Genomic DNA, 20,720 nt, shown 5'->3' with positions numbered 1-20,720 from the left:
GGTGTGACGTTATCAGAAGAAAAGTCTGAAATCATACTTTCAGACAGTACTGGTATTGAGGGACTGGGGCGGGGTGGGTTCAGAAAGCCGAGAAGTTCAGAAAGCCGAGAAGTTCAGAAAGCCCTTTCTTCAAAAGGAAAGTAGAACATGAAATGAAAACGGACCCAGGATGCTCTTTTAAGGTCTCCTTGCTTTCAGCTCTTGATTTTTTCTCCTTAAGCTCGCTTAATGCAAAATGCAACCCCCTCCTTGGGCTTGCAGCTTGACACGCTTCTCTGAATTGAGAGATTCTCATAGTTCAACGGCTCCCACCGCTCTCCTGCTTCTCAGTAGCCCAGCAGTGGATCTCCATTGCTCCTTTCTTTCATCTCATTGCATCTGGGCTTTCAGCTGTTGAAGATCCTTGATAGTTATTTATTGCTGTTAATCTGAATTAGTTTGAAATGGCTGAAAAGAATGAGGTTGTGAATTCACTCAAACAGTATGAAACAAAGCATCCACTTTTTAGCTAGATCTAGGGCTCGAGCCTCTAGTGTTTGCACACTGAAGAAACATGCTCTCTAATTTAATTCTGATAGGAATAAGTGGGTCAGCAGAAAAAATCTGTCTGTCAGGATCAGGGAATTTGAATGAAGGTTTGCTCAATAACTGCAGAATGCTAATAACTGTGTTTCTCCACCGCACACCGGTAGCCTCACAAGTGGGATATACAGCATGATTATAAGGGTTAATCTGGAGCTGCAGCAAGCAGGTTATTTTCAGCACCTTGGAAACAATCCCATATAATCAATTAGCACTTTAATTATATATGCATGGCTCAGACTAACACAAAGAGGCATCTTAACAAGGCAAACAACAGCTCCATTTATTATATCAACCCGTCAGTGTCTCTTCCTCTCCTTCTTAATCTTCTTCTGTGTCACATGTGAGCTGATAGAATGGGTTGGGGTTGGGGTTGCGGTTAGGAGTTAGGGGTTTGGTTGGTGTTAGGGTTCTTTGGGGATGGAATAAGCGTTAGGGTCAGGGTTTTGGGGGCTCTTGGTTGGTTTTGAGGGTGACAGACCCAGTGGAAATCATTTGTTTAATCAATATTATAGAGCTTCAAAAAATTTTCAAATCCAAAAACAGCCCAACAGCTGTGCTTCTAGAAATCTCCATTGGCTGAAGCAAGTGCAAACAGTTACCTCTGTGTGCACGTCACTGAGCTGAACAGCGAGGAGATGCTGAAAGGGTTGTGCAATGAACACAGTACCACGCCTGTGGTAAGAAGGGCTTCTTACTGCAAAACAACACAGTGACACTCCTGTGTGCTAGATTGTCACGTCCCTCCCCGCGTGTTGCCTTAGTAACTGCCAGGCAGTCTGAGTGCTCAGAGACTGCTTTCTCATGGTAAGGGAGTTCACGGAAATGTGTTGCAACCTAAATGAAGAACGATTGGAGAGCCAATTAAACACCTTAATTGTATCTGCACAGAATGAAGCTGCCGACCGCTGCTGTTCACCAGCAGCACTATATATAGAAGCTGGGGCTTGTTGTGCAACGCTGAAAACTCAAACACCTCCACTGCTATTTAAACAGCCGAATCAAGCACAAAAACAAGGATTATTTTAAGGGTTGGTTTTGGTTGAATGCCATACAGCATAGCACTACCCGCTCCCTGTTTAAAGCAGGGCTATTAACCAATTCAGCTCCAGGACTTATACCTCTAACGAAAGAGCACTTGCAGTACTCTGCTGTGCCTGTGTACGTCAAGGTTTCCATGCAAAAATCTATCTGTGAAGATACTGAGAAGAGTTGTCTTTTATGACGGAAACCATTAGTTGAGTCAATTGTCAAACATGTTATTTCATTATATTATATATATATATATTATATATATATATTATATATATATATATATATATATATATATATATATATATATATATATATATATATATATATTCATTTTTCATTTACTTTAAATGAAATGACACATATGTGTATACACGATTATATTATAATATATATATATATATATAATATATATTATATATATATATAGATATATATATAGATATATATTTATTATATATATAATATAACCCAGATGTCTACAGATTTACAAAATGTTTCTACATTTGTGTATTTTAAATGAAATGTGCTCTTGGGACAATTGCATTCCTTGCCCTAGACTAGTCCGTGCTTCTGAATCTGAGATGAAGTGGAGAAGAAACCAACACAGCCTACATGCAATCTCTGCATTGCAAGCACAACTCCATATACATGCAACAAAAATTATTAGAAACTACTGCAGAGAATGATGTTACACGTTTCTATTCATAACTGTACTTGAACATCACTTGAACATCAGAACATAGACTTGAACATCACTATATATCTCCCAGTACAGAACAGCTTGAGCTGACCATGGTTCATAGTAAAACCACAGCTCATAGTAAAACTTGAACTGACAGAGAGAGGGAGACAGACAGAGAGAGAAATGCAAACAGGTGTCAGACAAACAGACTTGCTAATTCATATTTTTGTTGCAACAGCCTGCAATGTGAATGCTAAATCAATCGTGCACTTGGAGAAAGCGGTGTGCAGTCACAGCACTGAATTACTGAAAACATGTTTGAAATAGACAGCTGCTTTTAATTATGCCCCCAAATGATCTGCAGACAATAGAAAGATGTGTTTAAACAGTGCTGTTTTGCCCCGAATGCTCTGCGATTGTTTGGAATGAATGACAGTGAATTGTTATGTAATTTGACAGTGTTTTCTGCCACAGAAAATCCAAGCTTTTCATTATAGTCATGAAAGATTAATAACTGTACACCACCGTGTTCAGTTACAGAACAAGCACTTGAGATCGATTTTTCTATAAAAGGCTATTACGATCATGACACAATGCTTTTTTGTGTTTGATATGTTTATGTTGAACGCATATGTTAAAAGGTCTAGCCGGTGTTTCTTCAGTATCTTTAAGAAGATTTTAACCTTACAAGTCAATCATCAAACAGAAACGTCATCTGGATTGGCAATGCCAATCCCTGGGACTCTGCTCAAGCAGGGATAAGGGACGGCTTTGACCATGGAATTGCTGGAAGTGTATGGGGTGGTAATCCAATTAGCTGAGGTAAGTGTACAATTTATAAGATGGACACATGGAAACAATGCACATGGAATTTCAGTTAAAAAAAAGTACAATGGACCTGGAGAAAACAATTAGATGAGAACACAGCTACACTCAAAGCCAGTAGTCAGTCATTCCCTTCAAACAAGTGTATACAAGCATACCGGAATGCCAAGGTAAACAGAGAGAGAGAGAGAGAGAGAGAGAGAGAGAGAGAGAGAGAGAGAGAGAGAGAGAGAGAGAGAGAGAGAGAGAGAGAGAGAGAGAGAGAGAGAGAGAGAGAGGAGGCTGACTCGAGATTCTTCTTGCGCGTAACCAAGGTAACCGACTGCTGCAAAAAGCCATTGCAACAACAAAGCAGCTTCCCGGAAAGCGAATCCGTTACTCGCGAACCAGTATGCGACGCCTGCATATTTATTACACATTTAGCACCAGTCAATATTTATTCAATACAAACAGGCGCTATATATATATATATTATAATATAGATATATATATATATATATAGATATATATATATAATTATATAGATATATATCAAGAGCCAGCTGTCCACACGTTTGCAAAGAGAAAAATGTTACAGTGTCATTTAAAATACCGGAGATGTGGCTGATATTGAACTATACCTTGAAGTTTATCGATTGGACGCCTACACTTTGCTATGTGAAACGGTACATTATTGCATATCATTATAGTATAATATATAATATATATATATATATTATATATATTATATATAATATATATATATATATATATATATATATATTATATCGTAGAGGTCGCTTACTGGTTCTTGTTTGTTTCTAAGGTGATTGACATTATTTATGTATAATATTCACGGAGGAACTTGGGATACACACCTGTAAATGGGCATAATATTCCAACCTATAAATTGTTTGAATGCTCAGCATGAATTTTTTGAACACATATTATAATAATATACAACGAACGCGTTTTCAATATATATATTTTTTTTGTTAAGATTTTTCCTAAATGTGCAATTGGCTGATGTACCCGTCTCCACGGTGCCCATTAGCAATGATTCCTGTCATATCAGCTCGATCGGTTACAGTTTATTTGTTTATTTATTTACCACTCGACAGCATTGACTTCCATCCTTACCTCGTCTCCTTGGCCGAACTGCAATCCGAGATCAATGAAATGCTCAACACGAATGTAGCCATCGTCGTCCTCGTCACACACGTCAAAGACCTCTTTGAGTTTCTTTAAAAACTGCAGCATCTGCTCCTGGTCCGGAAACCCATTCCCGTCCATCCTGCCCGACGGGTTTAATGTGTCCAATACTAGCTGGATCCTAAAGACAGGAACCGGGCTCCAGCCGCCATGATCACGTGTAGCACACACAGCTCTCCGGGCTTCTGTGAAGAAAGCAAGGCAGTGACATCACAGGAGGAGAGGACAGAGGAGAGGAGAGGACCACTGGAGTCCAAGCAGCTAGCGAGGGAGAGGGAGCACCTCTTTAACTTATACACAGGGGTGCGTCCGAGTTAAATAAGATAGAGGGACGGAGGGAGGGAGAAAGAAAGAAAGAAAGATGAACGGCAGACATACAGCAGCTATAAAGAAAAGAAAAACAGAAAAAAGAAATATATATATATTTAAGACGCAAGATTATCACAAGATCTACCTATATAATTTGTGTCTAAAGAGCCTATCTCTCTGTCCAAATGCACTGTGTTGATTCAGAATGAGGGTGTTCATGAAGCCATCCGTTATACGAAGACCACTGTTAGAAGATCGTTGGCTAAACTGTTCAGGTTCTGTATATAATGTGCGCAGAATGCTCTCGGTGAACGCACTCGTTGCTCTGCTGCTACCCGCACGTCCAGGGTCATGTGTGGCTGAGTGGGAGGGTCCCGGTGTGGGCGTGAGTCTCTGTCCAGGTGCTGAAATTGTTTCTGCGCACCGCCACTCTGTGCAGACAAGCAAGAGGGCAGGTACGGCAGTAATGTTTTTTGTTAGCCAAATATAAATATCCATCAAAATACGCAAAGACTTGTTCCACGACTTACAGTCTATAAATGCACACGTTTGAATACTGTTCATGAAAGGCGGTTCGAATCCAATTTTGGATCGATGTTTTACTTTAAGAGCAACACATTCAAAGCGGTTAGAAGACCTGGTATATTGAGCAATACCATCATAAACCCGACACACAGAACACGTGCAGGCTCTTACCAAGTACTAGTTTTGTCTGCAATGAAATCATAGATAAGAGATCGAGCTTGTGACCTGGTGGGACCCTGCATGCCCGCAGGGGAGGGAGGTACAGCAGCTGGCGTGGGTTCTCTTCACGGGAAGGAAGGGTAGATAATGACCCACGCAATGAGAACATTTTTTATTTTAAAAGAGGAAAGCAATTTTACCGCACTGATACACAAATGCCCTAGAAACATGATTCAGCTGTGAGAAAACGTGTTTCCACTCCAGGCTCAAAAAAGTGTTCAACCAACACTGCCCCATTTGATCTTGGTCCAGATTTCGGGTCCCTCCTTCCCAGGACGGATTGCACAACAATACAGCACGGCTATTAATTGCAGGAAACCGCAGAGCGTCTCCTCTTCCTTTCTGTAGAATTCATCCTTTGTGGAAAGAAAGCAGACCATCGTTAAATCATTGAAAGGAAGATAGAAATCGGTATCTGACGACTGTTAAAATAGGTCAGTATCCTCAGGCTTTGCAGCACACAATGGAGCAGTTCTGCCCACATTGTAATCAAGCACACAGCCGACAGGAATTCCAAACATGAGATTTAACAACTTCTACTAATCTGGCGGTACAGGCTAGTAAACTAATACATTAAACACTACACAGCTTAAAACATCAGCAACTGCTTTTCTAGTTTACATTGCCCTACTCATGTTTTTTTTTTGCTATCATTCTGAACAGCAAGTTCGTTGCTCCACACGCTATTCTTATTTTTCAATGTTATCAACACCACCTACTCTCGCTACATGTAGAGTGAGGGCTGGGTGTGGCTAGCAGAGTTCCAAGGTTACACTGTCACGTGATTTGAATGGCGTGAGGAAGGTTGCTAGTACCAGCATTTAGAATTCTCCAGACAAGCTCAAAGCCGGAAAAAAAGCTGATTTAGTGAAAAATCAGCCCAGCCGAGTGTTGCAGCATCTCAAACCCACACTGCAATACTGAGGAGCAGCAGGTAGGCTTGTGCTGCTGTTCATGCACTTCCATTTGTCCTAGTTTGTGAGGCAGAAGCCTAGAACCAAGGGAACAGATACACACAACCTGAGAACAGAGGATCCTACAGGTCACACAGCCCACGATCAGCACCGATCTTAGAATACCTCCCCTAAATGAACACACAAGTGCAAATCTGTACCATGTAAACAGATATTTTTTTTTTTTGAAAGCTAAGGTTATTGAAATCAGAGCTGAAAGCATTTGAAGATGAGCTTATGCTATGGGTAGCAGCTCTTCCTGCAAGACCCTTTAAAAGGTGTTACTAGAGTACAGTTGTTCTGCACAACAATTGTAAATGTCCTGCATACTGAACGCAGTGCAGGATCAGCCTTGACAAAGGACAGCTTGATTCAGCACATCTCCATTTAGTTTCAGCTGCCATCAGCTGAAAGACTAGGCTGCAACACTGCCTCCTGTCCACTTCACGTCGTCAATTAAAAAAACAAAAACAAAAAAAACAAAAATGAAAAATTGAAATAAGCTCTCTGCATGACGTTCAGAAGAAATTGTGTAGATCGTTTACTTTTTATCAGACCAGATTTGTGTGCTTAAAACATCCAGGTGAATTATCATTAATAAGAGGAAACTCCTCCACTTTATGCAATGAAAAGAAAGCCAAGACAGAACTGCATTATTAATGAATTGAAATGAAGCATTAAGAAGATTCGAGAGTCACTGGCTGGGAACTGAATGCTTCTGTTATTCTTTCCTGTGCAATAGCTACTGGCAAGCCTGACCTGCGTGATAAAAAAAAACACCTGCAGTGCAACTCATCTGACTCATGGCTGCCCACACACCCCTCCAAACTACAGCCCACTGACTCCCTGCACCGACTTCTAAAGCTCTAGAAATGAAGTGGCTGGACAGACCGGGTACATAAAAAAGCACATTTATTTATGAAACATTGTTACATCAGGTGATGCATTTAAAAGTAAACAGTTCTTCCCAGCATTAAAATGAAATATTGAAACAAAACCCACAGAACAATAAAATGTATATAGACATCTTGTGGTATTTCACAGTTGGTTCCCGGAGACATCAAGGGCGAGAATGAAAAGTCAGCCAGTCGCTCCAGCTGCAGGCAGACTAGCAGGTTCAATAATCAGTCGAGGCTCAATCAGGGAATCCCATCTCTCCGTGACCTGAAAGAATAACACACAGTGCTCACTTCACTCACTGTCTCTGATTGTGAGAAGTTTCCCCATCAGTGTTTTTTTTTTTTTTTAATGGATAGAAGAACTGGCTGGGCAACTTCACACCCTAAGACCTCAATGTCATGGTACATGTGGTAGAGAATCTGCAGGGGATCTGGTATCTGTTACTGGACACAGGCATGACTTCAAAGTCATGAACCACATCGTATGACAACTAAAATGTACAGTTTAAGCACATCCTATTATAAAACGTACAATTAGGACACCCTGCCTAGGAGTCTAGTTTAATGACAGGGGCCTCTTCGCATTTCAAAGGCTCAATCTGGTAGAATTCTCTCACTTACCCTGTTGGAGCCTCTTGAGACAGCGTACTCAATTTCTCTCGCCCCATCCGGAGTGTGGTACACCAGATCAAACTTCCCTGGCTCCTTGCAAACTCAAAGTGAAAATAAAAAACACAAGCCTTTCTTTAATGCAAGGACAGATCGTTGAATTTGATTTTTGTAACATGCGCTCACATTGCACTGTAAAAAATAAAATAATGAAATAAACTGCAACATGTTGGAACAGAGCGAGGTCCTACTGCATCTTTTGCTTGGTCCTGGCCAGACATGTCTGGTGCAGATCCTGTATCCTATAGGTTTACGTTTCAAGTTCGCGCAAGTCCTACCAGCGTTAGAGGACAGGATCTCCAGCTCCACTTGATTAGTGTTGGGGACGTAGTGAATAATCTTTCCTTCCTGCAAGGGCAAAGCAAGGGAGTGTAGGCCTTATTTCAGAAATATTAAGGAAGGAGGGTCAATGACCAAGATGACACAGATCAGGCTTGACAACTTACCTTGTAATCAGACACTTCTGGCGTGTAGTTTTCTGTTAATTCTAGCAGCTAGTTAGAAAAACAACACAGGATGGAGTTTAGGGTTATTAAAAGTTTCAACTTCAATTCCACAGTGATGAGCAGGGAGTTCAATTTGTGTACCTTGAAAGCGATTTTTTGTCCCATCTGTGGAGGTGCGGCGAGCAGAGGACAGGAGCTGTAATCTTTTTTGGGGGCTTCTTCTGCAGGATACTGAAAGAAGGAAATGAGACAGACACAAACAAAGAGTCACGATGGTGTTTAATTTGGAGAGGCGTGCTCATTGTACACAAAACGACCAGTCGTCACTCTTGCAACACAGGAAAGCTGCTTGCTCGTAACCTTGAGTCCTTTAAACAAAATGTCGTCCCCCCCCCCCCCACCCAGTGCTTTTAGAAGAATACATTGTTTTAAAACAGTTTGGACAAAGTCATTACTCACATTTTCAAAACAGGAAAAATATATACATAATACCTTGGGTAAGGATTTTGTGCAGGTGACTATAAAAAAAAGTGTAATGAAAAATAAATTCCTGAATACATTTGGAAGAACGACAGCAAAAAAATAAATGCAATCTCTGTTAATCTTTTAGGCTTGCACTGTGCAAGTGTACATGCATAATTAGAGTGACAGCTGCTCGTCAGCCATCATTGCACGACTGTTACTGAACCTCATAGGGAGATCACCTGGCTTCATCACCAAACATCTAACATTCAGCAATTTGATTGCAAACACTGCTGTCAACAGCGCAATGCAGTTTAAACACATTCTTAAATTAAGGTGTATTATTAAAAGCTCTGAAACGCATTTTAAAATGTCTACATATCACCCAACATGAAGAGGAAGGTCAAATTAGAATTTTTTTCTTAAGCTCAAATGTCGGGCACAACGAGCTGCAACAACCACTAAACAGTTAACACCACCTGCGTGGGTATGAATACCTCACCTGCAATACCACAGACATGTTCCATGCCTTCTCAGTTAAGTGCTGCTTCTCCTGGTGCTGCTGACTTCCATTGTAATCGTAAGGGAAACACTGTCCCGTGGTCCCTCTTGTCCTGCCTCCTCTCAGTCCCCGGCCCACAGAACCTCTCCAAGGGAACCTGCCATCCCCTCGCCCCAAACTCCTCCCCTCCCCGAGCGGGGACCCCCTTCCCACCCCCAGAGGGGTTTCCCTGCCCCTGTCCTTGCCATTGCCAATCACAGCCATGTTTAGTCCTGAATCCAGCTGGGGCTTCTTGATCACAAACTCTTCCTCAGAGCTGCTGTCAGAGCTGGAGGTCTCAGCCTGGGCTGGGGCACTGCTTCTCTCCGCTGCAGTCTCTTTGGCTGGCAGCGACACAGATGACACAAGCCCTGCCTCTCTCACCTCTCTCGGCTGCGAGCTGTCGGCCTCGCTGCTGGACTCTGATGACGAAGCAGACCGGGCGGTCACAGGTTTTATGACTGGGACAGGCGCTCGTTTAGCAGAAGTGCCCCTGCTTGCAGTGCCTGGCTTGGGCTGGGCTCTGGCACTCTGTGGAGTCTTGATCTTGGAAGCCGGTTGATCCTCGCTGCTGTCGCTGTCGGTGCTGCTGGAGTGGGAGGAGGCTGGGGCTGGCCTGTTGCAGGAGGGTTTCTTACCTGCAGCAGTAGCTGGTTTTGGGGACAGAGCAGCAGAGCTCTTAACAGAGCAGCTGCTGGGCTTCTTCCCGTCCCTGCTGCCTGTATCTGCAGCGGATGCCTTCTCCTCTTGCTCCGTCTTTTTTCTCTGGCTGTGCTCCTCCTCTGTGGATTCCTCCCTCGTCATTTTCTCCTTCTTCCTTTTCTTCTCGGCCCGGTGCTCGCTGTGCTCCCCCTCTTCGGGCTGCGCTGTCAGACTGGGGGTCTCCCTGCTGCTACTCTTCTTCTTCTTCTTGCTCTTCTTGGTGTGATCTCTATCTGAGGGCACATCCTCAACAGACCTGCGCCTGTTCTGCTCCTTGCAAGGAGAGGTTTCTCTGGGCACAATGCCATTCAGTGCAGGCAGAAAACCTTCAGCTTTCACCCTGAGGAACAGAAACAGGGATGTTGTATGATCAAGTGGAGGTTACGAAACACGCTGGGATGAAAACAGAACTCCTACTGCATAGCAACCTCACCCGTTCCAGGTTTTACTACAAGCTTGATTAGCCACAGTGTGTAGGTAACAAGCTTAGGTGTGTCTTGTTAAACTCATAGCAAAACCAGGACTGGGTCACAAAGACTTCTCTTTACAACGTTTGTTTAAGGGTAAAACCAAGTTTCCTTTTCATTCTACTGAACTGAATTTAGCTTAAAGCTAGTTAGATACCGCTATTGCTATATAACGCCGTTTTAGGAGGGTTTGATTGTTCAGACACGTATTCGTGCAACAAGTCGTTGGTAGGCATGGTACAATAATGGATATTATGAACTTTTTGGAAGCAGTTTCTAGCGTCGTGCGCTACTGTGTTGCAGCGTCTATAAGTGACTCACACAACGCAGGGGCACCGTGTCAACAAATAAGTTAAACGCTTAAATAAAGTGTCTCGCTAGTGCAAACACCCGCTCTTATATATAATCCTGCAGTGCTGTCTGTAGGCTGCTGAACGATACCAGACACTGCAAATCGGAGGAAATACACAGGCGGCCTGCTTCACTTATTTCCATTTTAAATACTGAAAAGCGTGTGCTCTATATTAACCACACGGGGCAAGGCGCTCACCTGATGCTGTCGTTATCTCTGATGACGTAGATGCTCTCGTTAGGCGGTAAGAAGCAGTCGTCAATGAAGAGGTCCAGAACTGTCCTGCGGCTGAAATCAAACTTGTCTCTGACGATACTCGCCAGATCGGTGACCACTCTGCATTTGTTCAGGTCGATGAACAGCCAGGACATGCGGCAGCCCGGTGTCGCCGGAGGAGGACAGTCAAAGTGAAGTCTAACCCGCACAGCATTGCTCAAGCCGGGGGCTGCCATGTTTCCTGCACCAACGACTTTACCCCGGTGAGACTCTACGCATCTGTTTTATAACTTTGTAACTGGTTCTGCCCTCTAGTGGACACACTGCAGAGCTCACACAGTTCCAGTATATGTTCATGCACAGGATGGATTAAAAAAAAAAAAAACTAAACTCAGTTCTAGTCTTTGGGGACAGATGGCAGAAGCAAATGCACGACAGCTTCATGAGGATGACATTTCTTCCGCATAAAATGTTTTGAGTGAGGAGCAATCTAAATCAACCCTAAACAATCATAGCAAACCCTAAGCAATCATAGCAGGAGCAACATTGTAATTTTCCCACCACAATTAATCAAAGCTTATTTATTTATTTGCTTCAAAGTTCTGCCTGACATACAGTATCAGTTTTAATGAAGAAGCCTAATTTCAGTGCTGTGTGGTATGGGAAATAGTCACACTGTGTGTTGCATTAGACGGGATGGATTTAAGCAATGCCCGGCCTGCAATCCCCAGCCTCCCCGTACAGCACCATGTCCAGCCCCTGCACAGACACACACTTGACCAGCTGATGAACGGGGAAAATCAAGAACAAACTCAAACTTATTCCTGACTCAGTCACATGGGGACATAAAAAGGATATATAACATTTTATTTTAATATTTAATAACCAGCTTTCAAGTAAATAACAGTAGTTAATAGCAGCATAAGACAGCAGTTCTTAATAGCAATATATACAGGTCATAATTGCGTATATAGTTAGGGTTTTATTAACTAGCTGGAGCGTAGTGGAGTAGTCATGTATGAGATGACTATTTTTCAGTCCACCACTAGGTGGTGGTATGGTACATCCTATTCTTTATCATGGGCGCGACCTATGACTGAGAATGTGTCATAATGGACCTGAATGGCGGAGAATGAAATGCTTAAGGGTGAAGTGCTAGGCCAGGCCTGTGCCAGAACGGTTACCATGGAAACAGGGCTATAATAGACCTGGGTGACTAGGCGTGGGAGGAATGCTCCAGGAATGTCAGCTGGCCCTGCCTTGAAACTCACGATTCATCTTCCACTTGTTTCACTGTCCCGCCCAGGCAAAGCACTGAAGGGGTGGCAGAGCAGGGTTCTGCTGCGGATACAATACAGCGCACTACTATCATTTAGAAAGCACGTTATTCCTGGGAATCTCCTCCCAGGCAAAGCACTGAAGGGGTGGCAGAGCAAGGTTCTGCTGCGGATACAATACAGCGCACTACTATCATTTAGAAAGCACGTTATTCCTGGGAATCTCCTCCCAGGCAAAGCACTGAAGGGGTGGCAGAGCAGGGTTCTGCTGCGGATACAATACAGCGCACTACTATCATTTAGAAAGCACGTTATTCCTGGGAATCTCCTCCCAGGCAAAGCACTGAAGGGGTGGCAGAGCAAGGTTCTGCTGCGGATACAATACAGCGCACTACTATCATTTAGAAAGCACGTTATTCCTGGGAATCTCCTCCCAGGCAAAGCACTGAAGGGGTGGCAGAGCAAGGTTCTGCTGCGGATACAATACAGCGCACTACTATCATTTAGAAAGCACATTATTCCTGGGACTCTCCTCCCAGTCAAAGCACTGAAGGGGTGGCAGAGCAAAGTTCTGCTGCGGATACAATACAGCGCACTACTATCATTTAGAAAGCACATTCTGTGCAAAACCTTTTAACATGTACAAATAAATAGAAAAAAAAAGGTTTGTTATGTTTCTAGGTATGGGTTTCCCATCTGGCACATTGTGTTCTGCCTTTTAGCCCTATATGAGTCTATATTCTTTGTGTATATTTGGTTTCTGCGTCCTTACAAATACTTAAAATAATGATGTGGTGTTTTAGCTGGTAAATCTATAGATGACAGAAAATAATGTACAGCATAATGACTCTATATAGACGTAATATTGAAAACAGTATTATTATTCTACTTCATGTGACATATTACGAATTATCATGCAGATTGGGGCCGAGTTTAATTCCCTTAACTGTCTTCTGAGCAAAAACAATACAACTAGAAATTAAGACAGCAGTTTAAGCGAGTTAGGGGTTGAATCTCAGTGCCATTATTTTGGGGGGGGGGGGTGACGTCACAGGTGCAGAATCACGGCTATGTTTCCGGGTGCGGAATACAGCAGAGGCTCATAACTCAACTGTCAGATTGGGTTTCAGAGGTGAAATGGACTCTATTCACGCATTGAAAATTGGGTATGTAAAACAGTCATTTTGACTTACAAGTTTGTAACATTATGTAAGATATTTTAACACACGGCAGTCAGAATTTTCCCTGTGCTGTCACATCCAAATATAACAATACAAGTTTACAATAATAATACTAATACTAGTACTACTACTAATAATAATAATAATAATAAACAACAACAACAAACAGCGCAGCTTTTAGCACTGTTGTTTGTATGATCTGCTGACTGGAAGTTGAGTTCTTCGAGAGAGATGTGTAGGTGTTGTTTTTACGAGAGAATACGCAGATTAGTTTATAGAATCGTGATATACTACAGCGATACGCTTTTTCCATTTTGTGCGTTTAAACAAAAGTACCGTGTAATGAAAAGCGTTGTGAAAAGGGCAAACATGCAGGTGAACTTTGCACTGCCACCGCACAGTATGTTTACGTTTTGTTTCAGAAATTCAGGTCTTACTATGGCAATTTAGCTGGCTGCCTTATCAGGGTGCAGTTCCGTGAACTAGTCTAGATGGAGCTATATCGGACAAATACAACCGTGATGACGGTAATATAGAAAAACACTCAAAACACAAACAATAATACTAAATTAAGAAGAATGTCATTCTATTATTAAGCACAACGTGGTGACAGGGTTGTGCTCGTGTGATTAAAACGCAGCTGTTCAAGGTTACAGAGCGTCATATAGATTAACCTTTAAGTTTCGTTTTCCTGTCACCACTCGAGTTAAGTTTCGTTTTTGCTTCGCCTTTGCAATACAGCGCTGACAAGATGGGAGGCCAGCCGTCGTCTTTGAGCAGTCTGGAGGAAGAGCTGACGTGTTCCATCTGCCTGAGCATTTTCAACAACCCGGTGACCACACCGTGTGGACACAACTTCTGCCTGAGCTGTCTGGACCTCACCTGGAACGACGACGTGGCTCTAGGCTACAGCTGCCCTCAGTGCAGGACACATTTCTACGCCAAACCCACCCTGCACAAAAACACCGTGCTGAGCACTGTGGTGGACACAGTCAGCAAGTCACTGAAAGGCAAGAGCCAGGACGAAACGAAGGGAGCGGCTTTGGATTCGACTGTAATATTCTGCGACACCTGCATGGTCTCCAAAGCCTCCAAGACTTGTCTGACGTGCATGGTCTCCTACTGCGACTCCCACCTCAGACCGCACATCGAGAATCCAGTCTTTCACGGCCACCAGTTGACCGAACCCCTGCCTGACCTGCAGCAGCGCATCTGCAAAGAGCATCACAAGACGCTGGAGTTTTTCTGCAAGGACCACAACAAGTGCATCTGTGGAGCTTGCCTGCACTCCCACTTAACCTGCAAGTTTACTTCACTCGATTGCGAGATCGCCGAGAAGGAAGTACGTTTTTGTAGCTTGTAATATGCATTATAAAATAGATGCATAGATCTATGCATTATAAAATAGATTCATAAACGTAACATGCTACAGTTATACACATAGTGACTCAGGCAGTCTAAAAAAAGTTACTTATATAATGTGACAGCTAACTTATGCAATGTTTAGAACTGAAAACACCTAAAAAGGTATCATTAAGCAAATTATCAGTTTAATTAAGGGTCTAGTTAAATAATCGAGAGCTCAGTTGGAATGAAAACCAGCAGCCACAGGGAGTCCCCAGGACTGGGTTTGAGAAGCTGTGGTATACAAGAACATAATTACTAAGTTTTATTTAGCACATTTAGAAGTGCTTAAAATAAAGTTCAGTAACAAACGTTTTGATAAGATTTCCATGGTCTTCAAATTTCTTTTAGTATTTCAAAACATACTTAAAAGCAAAGTTAAATAATGCTAATGCATAAAGAACAGTTAATGAGCGTCACCTTGCACAGTTTATATTTTAGCAATATGCAGAAAATATCTTCACTACTGTTTACTAAACAAACTTCAGAATGTACAGGGTTTTCTTTTCATGCCTGCTTATTTTTCCCACAGAAAAATTATAAAGAAAAACTGGTTACACTGAGGAGACAGATTGAGAAAACAAAGATGGTCGTTTTTGAGATGAAGGGACAGCAGTCGTCTCTCAGAGTGAGTATACCGCCACGTTCCAGCCTGCGTCAACATAGTTTAATAGGAAGCAAGGAAAAATGGAAAACTAGTAGACAGTGCTTCTGCTAGAGCCTTGATCAATGCACTTGCAAAATGAATACATCTGAAAAAAGTCAAAATTAATTTATGTTGCAGTTTAATTAGTTACACAAAAAAGTAACCAATAGCTGTGCATATCAACACATTTACTCTGCCAAGCAGCAATGACAGATGCATACTACTGTATATAACTTATTTTATTAGTACAAGTGGCTGAAAATACAAGAGTAATATTTCCTGCACCCCTGCTGTACACTTTGCTTCCACACCCATTTCATTGTGTTATTTCCCGCTAGGATTCAGTGGCAAACAGCAAGGCTGCGCTTGAGGTGGAGTACCGCGTGATGAAAGACCTCATTGAAAAGGACGAGAGGGAGGCAATGAACCTGCTCGAACGAGAAGAGCAGAGTGCCCAAACCCGGATCCAGAGCCTCATGCTCAAAATGACAAAAAACATTGAGGAGATGAGCAGCTGCAAAGACCAGATTGAAAGCGTGCTGGCTCAGGGGCAGCGAATCACAGTTCTACAGGTAAACGCTGCACCAGCATCCGGGCCGTAATGTGAAATCTGGTCAAACATATTCTGTAGTTATTTAATAAAACTAAATTGGGCTTTCTTTCTTAAAACAGTAGACAGCCATTTTACCAGACACTAAATGTATATGTCCACAGCCTATTAAACAGTGGCTTAAGCAGCGCTATACATTTATTTTTAAAAATATTGAAAGAATGATGGCATTTGGAGTCATGCAATACATATTTTCATTTGACCTCTTTCAGTGTACAATAGAGATGCCACAATCTGTGACATTTACTCCTCATGTTCCCGGAGTCAATATGAATTCAAAGCAACTGAAAATGTACAAATCGAGCGCAGTGTCTCTCAAGAAATACCTCACAGACGTATTGAGCCTGCCAGTGGAGAAGAGAGTCCAAATGCTGAATGCAGGTTTGTATAACACATTGTTTTTTTTTCCCCCTCTTTCAATTTATTACTAAATTATTGTGACTTTAGGACCTAGCCAGCAAACTTGTCTCAATAGTAGCATTTCTACAAAGCTAGCTTAAGTCTTAGAGGGTCTAGTTAGTTTTATTTTTCGCAATAGACTTCGTACCAGGTTTACATGTGTCATGCCCTGTAGCACCTTCCTAGTTTCACTTATAGAAATTGTAAGGAAGAAAAATGTCTCATTGTTATTTTTCTGCATCTTAAAATAAGTTCCAGCACCAGACAAAAAGGTGGAGAAGAAAACAGGAAAACCTGACAGCAGTAAGTCATGTTTTATATACTGCATGCCCGCAAATCCATGTGCAAAATATTTCAGACAGCCTTTATCAGAAAGGTTTGTGAAGTGTTTGTTCCTGTGCACAGTAACTGTTAGACAAATACAGTATGAAAGTTATATTTTGCTTTTGTTATTAGCGGTTGCCGTGTCCTTGGATGAGCCATTACTAACTTTAGGTGAGTGTTTGTCTCTGGTGGTGTCTAATACATGTGGTGGTACTGACTGGAGCGGTACTGGTTCCAGTGTAGCAAAGCATAGTACAAGCGTGGCAAACAATAGAGTAGGCATCAAATAGTAAAGTTTGAGAAGCACCGTATAGGTTACAAAATATCGACACAGATAGATCGAAAATAAACCGTTGATAAGATTAACCAAAAAAAAAAGTGACAGGCTACTTCATCATAAAAATGCTTTACCAAAGGAAAGTGCCTTTGTTCTGAACTGGTCTGACTTGCTATCAGACTTAAATTAAATTTGTATACACAGTAGCAGTTACATCCCAAAGGAAATGTGAATGATGTTAGAATGGTAAGAGTCTATGATAAAAGTGTGGAGTAGATGAGCCAGTTGCGTGTTCACAGTGAAGCGTGACGGTCAGGCAGATGAACACAAACAGTGTAGAATGGTACATGTTTCAGAGGAAGGATCTTCAATGCTTCTTTTCTTCATGTTTAGCCACAGATCAGATTGTTGGTGTAGCCAGTGACGACAACCGCCCAAAGAAGCCAGGGGATGGGAACAAGAAGAGCAGTAAGTCACGTCTTAAAACACTCTGGGTTTTCAATGCAAACAGGCCTGGAAGTTTAGTAGCATGCACAACGTTATGACGCAACTCTACCTTGAAGCAACTGTGTAGTTTTAAACTGCTTGCAATTTTTCTACATATTGCTTTAGTTTTCATTCGTTTTTGAAAGGAGAAAAGCACCTTTAATTTAGACCTGCGATGTGGAAGTATGACACGATGCAGCAGGTATAAAAGTACCTTCTAGCTGATTGAACGTTTACTGTTTCTCTTCCAGGTAAACCTCCCAAACCACCAAAGCTCAGGGATCCACCTAAAAATACCAGTAAGTATGGTTTACCGTCGTTTGTAACGGGATAGCTTGTAGTTTTTATGGCTCTCAAAGTGATGCATGAACGGTTAAAATATATATAACATCAAAACTAATTTGCTTAGTAAATGACCAATGTGTCAATAGAAAACAGCTTGATTGAGAACTCTCTCCAGAGCAGGGGTAGCCAAAGTTGTCCCTTCCACACCTGGTCTTTGTTCCAACCCTGTTCTGAATCGTTTAATTGAGTCAATTAAACCTGCATCCATAGTTCATTATCTGTATTTCACCTGTTGAACCTGGAGTGGAGTGGCCCTCCAGGACCATGATCGGACAGCCCTGCTCCAGAGAGACAATGCGACTGCTTGCTGATTGCAAGCGGACAGCTGTCTTAGTGAATTCATCATTCATCTTTAATCGGGGTGATATGCAAACTTCTGTGTCAGCCACACCTTGTCTAGAACAAACATACCCTTAACGAGACTAGGAGCCTGTGATAAAATAAGAATTGAAACTAAGCAGGATAGGAAAACTGATTCCACACTGTTAACAAAACTCCTTTTTAAATGGTTTTTATTTAGGTTGTGTGCCAAAGGTCGTCAAACCAGTCAATCCTACAGAAGTGACTAATAGACACAATCTTCTGCAAGGTGAGTTTGAACTAATGGTGTCCTGTCTGTCCACAGTGGTCTCGTGCAGAGAATTTGTATTAAGAAAAAACAGGGAGGCCATAGTAATAAGGTACAGGGGTGGGACGTGAGGTGGTGTGTGGGAAGGTGTATAGGAAATCTTTCAGTTGAATAAGTAGCAGACACTTAAACAGTATGTTGAGGCAGATGGAGGCAGCGGCTTTTTTCACCTAAAGTCAATTGCACAATATAAATAGTGCATTAAACTGATCATAAATACTGTGTTCGCTCCAAAGGGAGTGCGTGAAACAATGAAGAGCGATGAGTGTGTTGGGGAAGGAAAGCTGAAAGGGGTGTCTGTCGGGACTCCACAATGACTCGTACCCGAACCAACAGAGTTGGCACAGTTATGCGTTTTATTCAATACTGATCAGGGTTGGGGGTCAATTCATGTTTTTCAATTCCAGTCTCTTTTTAAAATCAATTGCTCCTTAAGAATTGAAATTGTTACTTTAGAGACAGTCATTGCTGGGATTGTTCAGCTGCTTTCGTTTGAAGCCAATTGAATTGACAGCGACTTCAACTGAAGTAATTTGTTGCCACTTAATTGCAATTTTGATCAGTGATGTGAATTAATTGAAAGGGGTTAGGGATTGGGAATGGATTACCCTGGTACTGATTCTTTGTTTCTGTTTTAGATGCTGCCGTCCTTATGCTAGATGCCACTACAGCACACAAAAGAATCGCCATCTCAGAAAATTTCACCAAAGCGTCAGTCTCCGAAGAGATGATGTCATACCCGGACAGCCCAGCGAGATTCACGGTCTGCTCCCAGGTTCTGTGCTCCAAAGGATTCTCCAAGGGGCGTCACTACTGGGAGGTGAAGTTAACCAGCAGCAACTTCTGTGCCATCGGCGTGGCCTCCAGCAGCATCGAGCGCAAGGGGCCGACCAGCAAGCTGGGGAGGAACAAGGAGTCGTGGTGCATAGAGTGGTTCAACGTGAAGCTGTCCGCTTGGCACGACCAGCGTGAGACAGTCCTGGAGAACCCCAGCTCCAGCAGAGTCGGGGTGCTCCTGGATTGTGATGGGGGCTCTCTCACCTTCTACAGCATCTCAGACAGAGTGTACCCCATTTACACGTTCTCATGTCGCTTTTCAGAGGCTGTCTATCCGGCTTTCTGGCTCTTCTCCAGCGGCACTGCAGTGTCTCTGTGCAAACTGACTGCCTAACACAAGTTCCTACTGCCAGGGCGCTGCACGTGCATGCAGCTCGGCATCTTAAACAACTAAATACAGCAAGTACCAAATGCATTTCTCTTTTTGGGGAAAAAATAAATAAATCAGAAAACAAGCTGTATTTATGTAGTTTGATAAAGTAAGTTATCATGACAATATAGTTAGAGAAAATGTAAAAAGGCCAATTAAAATGCTCCAAGTGAGGACAATGGCACTTAGTTAATCTGCGTTTATCAAAAGTCATGCTTATTAAAATAAACAGTGTTAATATACGTGCATGTATTGTTAACAAAAGATATACCCTAATTGGATGCAAACCAACAAAAAAAAAAAAAAGGTAATTTGCGAGTTCGCTTGCTTGAAAGAATTAACCCATTTTGAATGTGAATTGGGAGCGGGTCTGGTGAGTGTTTCAGTGTACGCAGTGCAGAGTTTATTTGCTTTGTGATTCTTTATAGAAGTTTGGAAAGGCTTGATTGTAGAGTCGCCCTCGGACCTTCATTCAGATTGTTCAGGCACAGGACGTGCGTGGGATCTTTTGCTTATAAACGTGGGGTTTGGCTTCCAATGGGATACATGGGGTAGCTTCAGGGAGGTAGACAGCTTAAGAGAGTGACAGCCCTGCGTGAGAGTAAGGGATGCAGACAGTACAGTTCCTTAAAACAGATCATGGCAAGCGATAGCAAATGGGATTATAGCAGTACACAGTATAGATTTACTTCATGTTCTTTTTGCATGGCATTCGATTATGTGAATGTATACAAGGTGTAAAGGGTTAAAATAAATAAGATATGTGATTCAGTGTTTAATCGGTTCAATAAAAATCTGTTAAAGGCATGGTTTCATGGACCTGTTTGTACCTCATGGATGTGGTTTACTTGGTCCTGTGTT

The 20,720-nt window shown here is 42.3% G+C and overlaps 3 protein-coding genes across 7 annotated transcripts in view; 1 reads left to right on the top strand and 2 right to left on the bottom strand.

Annotated features, from left to right (window-relative positions):
• LOC121295605 (rab11 family-interacting protein 4A-like) overlaps positions 1-4,917 on the bottom strand; it is a 51,701-nt gene extending 46,784 nt beyond the window's left edge. Inside the window, exons 1-2 of one of the 2 annotated variants that reach the window (XM_041220463.1) lie at positions 4,770-4,917; positions 4,244-4,500 (exon numbers count right to left, since the gene is read on the bottom strand). In XM_041220463.1, the coding sequence (XP_041076397.1) occupies positions 4,244-4,396 (153 nt within the window). In that variant the 5' untranslated portion in view covers positions 4,397-4,500; positions 4,770-4,917. The remainder of the gene's footprint in view (positions 1-4,243; positions 4,501-4,769) is intronic. The other variant, XM_041220464.1, reaches the window with a different exon arrangement.
• A 2,299-nt stretch (positions 4,918-7,216) lies between these two features.
• On the bottom strand, positions 7,217-11,936 carry LOC121295725 (coilin-like). 2 transcript variants are annotated; one of them, XM_041220720.1, is made up of 7 exons: positions 11,058-11,936; positions 9,300-10,380; positions 8,477-8,566; positions 8,336-8,383; positions 8,081-8,237; positions 7,842-7,933; positions 7,217-7,485 (listed from the first exon to the last, which is right to left on the bottom strand). In XM_041220720.1, exons 1-7 carry the CDS (start codon positions 11,309-11,311, stop codon positions 7,402-7,404), a joined length of 1,806 nt encoding a protein of 601 aa, XP_041076654.1. In that variant the 5' UTR covers positions 11,312-11,936; the 3' UTR covers positions 7,217-7,401. The 2 variants fall into 2 exon arrangements, with proteins under 2 accessions (XP_041076654.1, XP_041076655.1); XM_041220721.1 differs by having other exon boundaries at positions 8,168-8,237; positions 11,058-11,931.
• Positions 11,937-13,380: 1,444 nt separating this feature from the next.
• On the top strand, positions 13,381-20,666 carry LOC121295724 (E3 ubiquitin/ISG15 ligase TRIM25-like). Of its 3 annotated transcripts, XM_041220717.1 has the most exons (11): positions 13,382-13,518; positions 14,275-14,875; positions 15,470-15,565; positions 15,922-16,155; positions 16,406-16,574; positions 16,845-16,895; positions 17,049-17,087; positions 17,587-17,661; positions 17,931-17,978; positions 18,545-18,613; positions 19,291-20,666. In XM_041220717.1, exons 1-11 carry the CDS (start codon positions 13,490-13,492, stop codon positions 19,821-19,823), a joined length of 1,944 nt encoding a protein of 647 aa, XP_041076651.1. In that variant the 5' UTR covers positions 13,382-13,489; the 3' UTR covers positions 19,824-20,666. The 3 variants fall into 3 exon arrangements, with proteins under 3 accessions (XP_041076653.1, XP_041076651.1, XP_041076652.1); XM_041220718.1 differs by lacking the exon at positions 17,049-17,087; XM_041220719.1 differs by lacking the exons at positions 16,845-16,895; positions 17,049-17,087 and having other exon boundaries at positions 13,381-13,518.
• Positions 20,667-20,720: the final 54 nt, after the last annotated feature.

The sequence above is a fragment of the Polyodon spathula genome, chromosome 20, assembly GCF_017654505.1.
Source record: "Polyodon spathula isolate WHYD16114869_AA chromosome 20, ASM1765450v1, whole genome shotgun sequence".
In the NCBI taxonomy this organism is placed as follows: domain Eukaryota; kingdom Metazoa; phylum Chordata; class Actinopteri; order Acipenseriformes; family Polyodontidae; genus Polyodon; species Polyodon spathula.
Note: the sequence above shows the minus strand (reverse complement) of the source record. Positions and strands in the feature narration are given on the sequence as shown.